Raw genomic sequence first — 9,884 nt, forward strand, 5'->3', positions numbered from 1 at the left:
ACGGTTTGTCGTAACTCATTCTTAACTAATATATTGATTTTAAGCTGTTAACGTGTTTTATTCCCATATATTCTGTACAATTGTGTTAATGATTTAATTTGATGTTTAATTTGTGTCACCTGGAAGAAGTTAATCATTTTAAACCTGTTTACTTGTTGTGGATTCAATAATATAAAAGGTGTTAGCAGGAACGACACACTCGGCTTCAATCAACAAAATGTTATCAACTGAAACAACACAACATGAATCCAAGTCAGTCACACGTCTGTGAAATCAAACCGCCCACTCAGGAAGCAACACTGACTGACAATCCGTTCCACCTGCTGTTGTGCTAATGGAATGGAAGACAGGTAGAAATTATTGGCAATTAGCAAGACTTCTCCAAAGGAGCGGTTCTGCAGGTGGTGACCACAGACCCCTCCCCAGTTCCTCTGCTGATGTTTTAGTCCCTTTTCAATGCTGGTGGTGCTTTCATTCTAGTGGTAGCATGAAACAGAGTCTACAACCCACACAGGTGGCTCGGGTAGAGCAGCTCATCCAGGATGGCACATCTGTGCGAGCTGTGGCTAGAAGGTTTGCTGTGTCTGTCAGTGTGTCCGGTGCATGGAGGCGCAGCAGGAGACTTGCCAGTTCATCAGGAGTCGTGCAGGAGGTCATAGGAGGGCAACAACCAAGCAGCAGGGCTGCTCTTTTGTGCAAGTGGGAACAGGAGGAGCACTGCCAGAGCCACTGCCATGGTGGCCTGTGTTCTTCACAGATGAAAGCAGGTTCATACTGGTGGTGGATAACGTTCTGCTGCCCGCAGCCTCCTCAAGCAAGACCAGTTTGCCAGTGGGTCAGAAATGGTGTGGGGTGGGCACGCAGCCCTCCATGTGCTCACCAGAGTTAGCCTGACTGCCATTAGGTACCGAGATGAGATCCTCAGACCCCTTGAGACCATTGGCTGGCGCGGTTGGCCCTGGGTTCCTCTTAATGCTGGACCTCGTGTGGCTGGAGTGTGTCAGCAGTTCCTGCAAGACGAAGGCTTGATGCTATGGACTGGCTAGCTCGTTCCCCAGACCTGAATCGAATCGAGAACATCTTGGATGTCTCTCTCCATCCAACTTTACCACAGACAGTCCAGGAGATGGTGGATGCTTCAGTACAGCCCCGGGAGGAGATCCCTCAGGAGACCATACGCCACCTCATCAGGACCATGACCAGGAGTTGTGTGTGTGTGTGTGTGTGTGTGTGTGTGGGGGGGGGGGGGGGGGGGTCATATAGGAGCATGGAGGCACTAATGAGCCTTATTTAGACTTGTTTTAAGGACATGACATCAAGCTTGAATCAGCCTGCAGTGTGACTCCAGATCCAGACCTCCATGGGTTTATTTGGTAATGTGTGATTTTGTTGAGAGCACATGCAACGATGTAAAGAACAACGTGTTTAATGACAACATTTAATTCATTCAGATCTGGGATGTCTTATTTTTTGAGAAGTGTAGATCAGTCTTCTCTGCTCACACATGGGTGGTTTATTTAAATAAATGAATGTTTTATGAGAGTAAATCCCTTAATTCTGAGGGTTTTATTCATCCAGACTCTCCAGACATATTCCAAGATCCAGTAGGCCGAGGATTAAGCTTACATAACAATCATTCATAAAACCCTGATTTTGGCTTTGCTGTTTCTTTTTTGACAGTGAGGGAAGAATGGTGTTACACTGGGCTGATCAGACCTCCAATTCAGGGAACAGCAGCTGGACATCTGTGGAATAAAAGCTCCAAACAGAGTTACAGGACAACTAATGCATGATGATGCTTGGAGGTCATTTCTGCTGGATATCAGGTTTGGTTTATAGCGTTTAAAGTTGTTGCTAATTCAGAGATCTGAAATTGTACGTTTCTCTCACATCTTTGAACCACTTTAATAATTGTGTTTTGTCATCTACAGGAAACGCCCACAGATGGATCTTTGCGTCAGGACCACTCCGGTCTCCTTAACGCCGCTGCGCAGCAGAAGGGCTTCTCTCCTCCTCTGACAGCAGCAGTAATCTGACCCAGATCCTTACAGAATGGCTCCTGGACCGGATGGATCCAACTCCAGCAGAGTTCTGGCCAACCAGTTCGTCCAGCCGGCGTGGCGCATCGCGCTCTGGTCCATGGCTTACATCACGGTGCTGGCGGTGGCGGTTTTTGGCAACCTGATCGTGATCTGGATCATTCTGGCGCAAAAGCGGATGCGGACCGTCACCAACTACTTCCTGCTGAATCTGGCTTTCTCCGACGCGTCCATGGCCGCCTTCAACACGCTCATCAACTTCATCTACGCGGCGCACGGAGAGTGGTACTTTGGAGAGGTCTACTGCAAGTTTCACAACTTCTTCCCCGTCACTGCTGTGTTCGCCAGCATCTACTCCATGACGGCCATAGCCTTGGACAGGTAAGACTCACAATAGCATAAAAATTCTGGGCAACAGCCTGTTTAAAAAATCCATTTGACTTGAATCGACAAAGACACGGACTGGAAGTCGCATTTCTGATGAATCATGACAGATTTTGGCCTCAAAAACAGATTCAACACTAGTGAGTTGTGAACTTCAGCGTTTTTAAATATTTGATATTTTCTTCAGAGAGAAGATGACAATCATATTTAGAAGGACATGCAACATCATCACAGTCCTTTCTTCTGATCCATCCGATGATCTGCTGCTTATTTTTGTAAAATAACACTTTTCTGGATGCTTTTATTGCTGCACTGATTGCATTGAATCAGTCTTGTAACTTGACTAAAGACTTGCATGATAATAATAATAATAATAATAATAATAATAATAATAATAATAATAATAATAATATTACACAGCAGTGCTCATCCTGCCATCAACATTTGTGTCTGTGAAACAGCTTTTGACTATCTGTCCACTTAAATCATTAAGTGCGTTTGGTTATTATAAATCTGGTTTGGTATCAAGCTTTTATTATGAAGAATAGTTGATTAACATATTATTAAAAACTGATAGATGGAGTGGGAGATTGGTTGGTGCCACGTCTGAAGTGATGCGGGCGTTGTACCGGTCTGTTGTGGAGAAGAGAGAGCTGAGCCGGGAGGAAAAGCTCTCGATTTACCGGTCGATCTACGCCCCTACCCTGATCACAAGCTTTGGTGACAGAAAGAATACGATCACAGATACAAGCGTGGCTGGGCTCTCCGTCAGAGATAGGGTGAGAAGCTCAGTCACTCAGGAGGGGCTCGGAGTAGACCTGCTGCTCCTTCACGTCGAGAGGAGCCAGTTGAGGTGGCTCAGGTGTCTGGTCAGGATGCCTCCTGGACACCTCCCTGGTGAGGTTTTCCGGGCACGTTCAACTGGAAGGAGACCCAAAGGGAGACACAGGGCGTGGTGGAGGGATCATGTCTCTCGGCTGGACCTGGAACGCCTTGGGACTCCCGCGGAGGAGCTGACCCAAGTGAATGAGGAAACGGAAGTCTGTGGATCTCTGCTTAGGCTGCTGCCCCCGCGACCCAAACCCAGATAATTGGAAGAGGATGGCTGGATTATGAGAAAGTAGATTTGTGCACACTTGCTGGATTTAAACAGGAAAGAAATAATTGAGTTTTGAAAGTAATGCAGGATACATCACTGATGAGACCTCCTCAGACAGATCAAGGCTTTGAACAAATTATGACTGCTAATTTGAATCTAATTAGAACGAGGGGCAACAATTGTGTCTGCTGGAGGTGCATTTTCCCTTTTCTCAGCTCTTAAACGTTAAAGCTGCTGTTAAAAGCTCCGACGTTCGTGGGTTTTACTAATAAAAGCCTCATCATGAGGCTTAAAGGAGATTTATAGCTCTCTAGAGCCTGGTTATTAACAACCTCAGGGGGAATCTTCCCGATTTTACCTAGAGTTTGCTTTGAGTCATGCACATGCCATCTGTAGGCTACAAACCCAGCAGAACCTCCATGTTTGTTTTTGTGGGCTGCACCTTTCAGATACATGGCCATCATCCATCCGCTGAAGCCTCGTCTGTCAGCAAAGGCCACCATCGGCATCATCTTCTGTATCTGGAGTCTGGCCGTGGTCCTGGCCTTCCCTCTCTGCTACTTCTCCACCACCCGGATACTTCCAGGCAGGACCTTCTGCTACGTGGCCTGGCCCCGCGTGGCTGACGACCCGTTCATGTGAGGCCCTGCAGACATCGAGCACCACCTGGTTGTTTTGCAGCTCACTAACCCCCCCCCCCCCCCCCCCTTCTGTCTCTGGAAGCTCTGACGCACCTTGGCGATGCGTTTTCTTCTTGTGTGCAGGTATCACATCATCGTCACGGTCCTGGTCTACGTTCTGCCTCTAGCAGTGATGGGCGTCACCTACACCATCATAGGGGTGTCGCTGTGGGGAAGCGAGGTGCCTGGAGACTCATCTGAAAATTATCAGGCACAACTCGCAGCTAAACGGAAGGTGAATTTACTAAAAAGGACTTAAATAATAATTATTAATGCATTATGAAGGTTTTGGTAGTTACTCAGAGCTTTTGTGAGGATCTCCAAACATCTGGGTGGAGACTTTCCCTTTAGTTCCTGAAGTTTTCTAGACCATTGCAAAGGCAGCTCATAGATATTTGATGAAAAGCACTTTGACACCATCCAGCAGACCTCAGAGACGCCTGGGCTGAATGAGGATTAGGGACATCACAGCTGGGATGACGAGCATCTAGAGACAGCTCATGGGATTAAAGAGCAAAGTTCAATGATTAAATTCAAAAATACTACAGAACGGGTCTCAGATTATTCAGGTGACATCGCACGTGGACCAGGAGCTGGAATTTTTCACTGATCCGGAGGTTTTTGGAATGAAAGAAAACCCGCATTATAGCATTTCTTCATTCAGAGGTCCCCTAGGCTGCCATTTTTGTTCTCTGGATAAAAACGAGAGACTTCAGCACTTTGTTCGGCTCTCATGCCGTGTTTAAATGTTTTATACAAATAAACTTGGTATGGTACGGTACTTTTAACCCTCTGGAGGCAGGCGTTGCAGATTTGCAACATTAAAACCTGCCTACCTGGTCACTCCACGTACGTATTTCATGAGCATTTTCTAACTCAGAAGTACCCCTGAAGGACTTAGTTTGTCCTTTTATCAAAACTTATTTTGAGCCTGAGAGGGTTAAATGAAAAGAACCGCTGGTGGGAGACAGGTGCAATAGGAAAGTTCTCCAGCGGAATCGGGTATGGCGATACGAAGAGGTCGCTCTCCTTTGGTTTTTATTGAAGAGCATCTGCTGATGATCTGCTCCTCTTAGCATTCTGCTGCTCTGTATTGTGTCGTGACAACGTGACGACTCTGTCCTCATCCGCCTCGCTCTGACCCTGCTGCGTCTGGTGCGTCATCACTGACCTTTACCTGCCGTCGTGCAACAGCCGCTCTGCTCTTGCTGGTTGGAAATTGTGATGAGGATGAAGGGAAACGGCTGACAGGCTCACGACAAACTTCACTCAGAAAGCAACTCAGGTCCTTTTTACTTATACAAGTTGATTATAATGAGTATAAATAGCTTGTGAAGTCATTTTGTGTCACAAATATGATTTATTTATTTAAATAATCACTATTTATTCAGTTTTTCAACCAAATAAAACAAATGGACACAAAACTATATGAAATTCCAGTAGCTTACTCCCTCATTAAGCACCGTCTCCATCGAACCGTTCCCTCATGGGGCAAATGCACCACCAGGGGCCGGCACACGTCCATGAAACATCATCATTGCCCCCTAACCTTGAGCTGAGTCTTTCTAGTGAAAGAATCAGAAAAATGACTTGGTAACACTTTATTAACGTTACTTAGGGAATTAGTAAGCATTAATAAACTATTAAATAAATCATAACAACAGCTTAATGCATCACTAAACAGACCCCCCTGCTGTTGTCCTAGCAGGACACTGTATAGTTAACAATAACAGTAACGTTAATAAAGGGACTCTTTGTTTATTAATGCTTTATAATGCACTAAATAACATTATTAAAGGGACCCTTAGTTTATTAATGCATAATTATGCACTAAGTAATGTTAATAAAGGGACTATTTGTTTATTAATGCTTAATAATGCGTTAAGGATTGATGATTTGTCCAAGGTGTCCCCTAAAGAAACGTATACTTCTTCTTCTTCTTCTTCTTCTTCTTTTTCTTCTTTTTCTTCTTCTTCTTCTTCTTCTGCCTCTCACCCCGTGACGGCTGGAGCTAGGCACCAGCTCCCCACAATCCGTCAATGGAAGGATGGATCTTCTTTTTTTTCCCCAGAATCCAGGGGGTAACCAGAGAAACTGACCCAGATCTTTCCAAATTCTTTGCTTTTTGCCATCCTTTTGAATATTTTGGATAAAAGATGCATGTATGTTCAGGAAATGAATGCTTCTGTGTGGTCTACTGCGTATTCTGAGCTGCATTTACTTATTTCAGTACAAAAAGAAACAGTCAGTTGACTGGACATCACTCAATACAAAGAAAAAACAAGTCCTTCAGCCCTGGTGCGAGTACACCACCACCCACCACTGAGCAGATATTGCAGGGGCCATTTTGGACGCATCATAACTATTGGAGACAAAACATTATGTTACAATTTTCCAACATTTTTGGGCTGCATGGTGGTGCAGTGGTTAGCACTGTTGCCTCGCAGCACGAAGGTCACAGGTTCAAAACTTGCCTTTCTGCGTGGAGTTGCGTGTTCTCCCCATGCATGCGTGGGTTTCCTCTGGGTACCCCGGTTTCCTCCACAGATCACAACATGCCCTATAGGTTATAAAAAATAAAAAATTGTGCGTCGCTTTGGATAAAAAGCGTCTGCGAAATGAATAAACATTTTGGTTTTTTATGAATCTGGGTCCATCAGGACATGCCCAGATGATGCCATTAGAAACCTTAAAGACATTAGGTTGCTCCTTCTGCAGGTGGTAAAGATGATGATCATCGTGGTGGTGACCTTTGCCCTCTGCTGGCTGCCGTACCACGTCTACTTCATTTTGACGGGCCTCAACAAGCGTCTGGTCAAGTGGAAGTACATCCAGCAGGTGTACCTGTCGGTTCTGTGGCTGGCGATGAGCTCCACCATGTACAACCCCATCATCTACTGCTGCCTCAATGGCAGGTAGGTTCTGATCCATCATGGAGGAGCTCTGTAAAACAACCGATCACTGACGGATCTGTGGGGGTGGGCTCTGCTGCAGGTTCAGGGCTGGTTTCAAGCAGGTTTTCCGATGGTGTCCCTTCGTTCGGATGTCGAGCTACGACGAGCTAGAGCTCCAAAACACCAGACTTCGCCCGTGTCACCAGAGCAGCATGTGCACCCTCACTCGAGTTGACACCAGCATCCTGAGCAAAAACAAGAGCATCTGTTCCCGTGGAAACAGGTCCAAAGGGAACTCGGAGCAGAACGATAAAGATGGATAGAGATGAATTCAGCTGATACATGATGAGTTGTTGTAGTTTTCTCTAAATTTTCCTAAATCTGGACAGAACGGCGATTGTTTTAGAGAACATTATCCTTCAGACTGTGAGTCAACACTGCTCAGGAAGCAGAAAAGCTGTAGAAGGAATTTAGAGGAAATCATCTGGAGTAACCGTTTGTCTAGAGGAGCATGTTGAAGCTCCTGAGGCCATGAGACCTCCTTAAGCTCTGAAAAGAAAGGAAGTAAAAAGTTGTGGTTTGGTTTAATGTGAATTTAAAAAACTCATAAACTCATGTTGTTCATTTTAGATGGATTTTAATACCTGATTTGCACAAAACAGCCCCAAAACAGATTCTCCAAGTAGAGAATGTAGGTGTGAACTGATTCATGTAGATTTATGACCTGTGAGAAGAAAAGACATTTCTGTTTGTCATTTTGACAGAAACAGATGCCTTTCATTGGTTTACGATCATTTTTCTGAAAAAGCTGCAGCTGAATCGTTTCTTTAAAGAACATATCATGTTATATTTCTATGTTTTACTGTCAGAAAATAAGACATTTGGGTGAGTTATAAAGTTGGACCCCTTCAACCAGCACCACACTCTGTCTTAAAAATACCAACAGTTGCACACGCGTCCCAACAGTCGTGAGCTTCAAAACTGCAAAAGTGACACCTGGTTGTGGCTTATGTGCTTTAGGACCATGTTGAACTGTGGCCAAAGGTTTTGAGACCTACATGAATATTAATTCAGCAGTGATTGTTTTAATATTTCTGTCATTCACAAAACTTTTGACTACAACTGGAAGTTAGAAGTGCTTTAAATTATGATTCTAGTGCCATGTTTTAAATGTATACTAACCTTTTGGCTGATCTCTGTGACATTTACTGTGTTTTTTTTTTACAGTTTTCTTGGTTTTGGGCTGCTTGTATTTTGGTGCAGATTCAGAAAAACACAAATTTTTATTTAACCTGGAAACTTGAGTTGAAGAAACTGACTGTGAATCTCATATTTGTGTTTGTTGGATTTAAACTCAAATTATGTGGAAAATGTTGAGTCAGACTGGGACTATCGACCGGATCTGGAGCAGGAAAGTGTTTGTGACAAAAATAAATTATGAATATATATATATATATATATATATATATATATATGTATATATATATATATATATATATATATATATATATATAGTGATATTTTATCCAGTGATTTTATATTGATATTCAAAATCCACGTATCAAATTTTTGGAAGAATATACATGCAAATATTTGTGTATTTTCTTTTCTTTTGGTGCAATTCAAACACAGACCGCTAGTTGGCAGCAGTGAGCAATGTGTGTTTTGTTTCCACCACTGAAATATAAATCCCTCTGTTGTGGTTCAGATAACTCACGTTAAAAATGTTACGTATCAGTTTGGACTAGGGCTGGGCAATAAATCGAAAATGTATCGTTATCGAAATTTCTGACTCTTGTCGTGATCATTTTTCCCATGTCAATAAATTTGATAATAAAGAAATGAAAAGATGTGTAGGTTGTAACGTTCACATCCCTTTAAAAAGCTGTACCACCTTGAGTCACGTAAAAATGTGACTCTAGTAATACATGTGACAGCCCCATCTAGTGGACAACTTTTGTTTCTGTGCATACCTGTAGTTATCGCCCATTTATCGTTATCAAGGTGAAATTCTCAATATATCGTGATACTGATTTTAGGTTACATCGCCCAGCCCTAGTTTGGACTGTTTATTCAATATTCCTACAAAAAATTCAGTCTAAAAAATTGCTAATATCGTCTGACTGAATGTAACGCAATATATCGTGATATGTTGTATCGTCTCCCCTGTATGGTGATCCTTATCGTATCGCCAAAATTTCACCAATACACACACACATATATAATTAAGTTCTGAAAAAATTATAGAAATAAAAAAGCAAATGAGTTTTATTACAGTAATTCTGCAGAGTTTCATACTTTCTCTTTAATAAACAACAACTAAGATTCATGCATCATGAATTTAAAACAACAAAAGAAAAAGAAGAGAGTTTCATCCCTGCACGCTGGCTGGTTGTGAACAAGATTTCAACACCAGGGATGTGTAGTTTGCAGCTTTAGAAGCTACTTTTAAACCTGAGATGGATCTGGAAGTGAAATGGGTGAAAAGCTTGTCCAATGACTCAAACTAACTTCTAGTATGTTGACATCTGCTTGTTCCCTTTTCACATGTTCAGTTCATCTGTTTCCTCTGCAGTTTGCAAAGGCCACATCTAGTCATCTCAGTTTAATGCTGCTCACTGGTTTCCACTGGTTTGGTCATCAGAAGAGGAAAAAACACCCTCTGCATCATCATCACCATGGATCAGCATTTCTAAAACAACTTTAGCGTTTACTCATTTCCTGACATCTCTAGAGGCCCGCAAATATAGTGAAAAGATATATTAACATAAATCAGGAAAAAAAACAG

The 9,884-nt window shown here is 43.0% G+C and overlaps 2 protein-coding genes across 3 annotated transcripts in view; one reads left to right on the forward strand and one right to left on the reverse strand.

Moving 5' to 3' along the window:
* The first annotated feature begins 1,946 nt into the window (after positions 1-1,946).
* tacr3l (tachykinin receptor 3-like) lies at positions 1,947-7,619 on the forward strand. Of its 2 annotated transcripts, XM_015943754.3 has the most exons (5): positions 1,947-2,420; positions 3,972-4,160; positions 4,287-4,437; positions 6,921-7,117; positions 7,197-7,619. In XM_015943754.3, exons 1-5 carry the CDS (start codon positions 2,053-2,055, stop codon positions 7,417-7,419), a joined length of 1,128 nt encoding a protein of 375 aa, XP_015799240.1. In that variant the 5' UTR covers positions 1,947-2,052; the 3' UTR covers positions 7,420-7,619. The 2 variants fall into 2 exon arrangements, with proteins under 2 accessions (XP_015799240.1, XP_054600816.1); XM_054744841.2 differs by lacking the exon at positions 7,197-7,619 and having other exon boundaries at positions 6,921-7,121.
* A 1,727-nt stretch (positions 7,620-9,346) lies between these two features.
* si:ch211-145b13.6 (NAD(P)(+)--arginine ADP-ribosyltransferase 1) overlaps positions 9,347-9,884 on the reverse strand; it is a 3,250-nt gene continuing 2,712 nt past the window's right edge. The window contains exon 4 of the mRNA XM_015943755.3: positions 9,347-9,884. This exon is cut by the window's right edge and continues 154 nt beyond it. The gene's annotated coding sequence lies outside the window, so the exon portion shown is untranslated.

The sequence above is a fragment of the Nothobranchius furzeri genome, chromosome 6 (genome assembly GCF_043380555.1).
Source record: "Nothobranchius furzeri strain GRZ-AD chromosome 6, NfurGRZ-RIMD1, whole genome shotgun sequence".
Classification (NCBI taxonomy): Eukaryota; Metazoa; Chordata; class Actinopteri; order Cyprinodontiformes; family Nothobranchiidae; genus Nothobranchius; species Nothobranchius furzeri.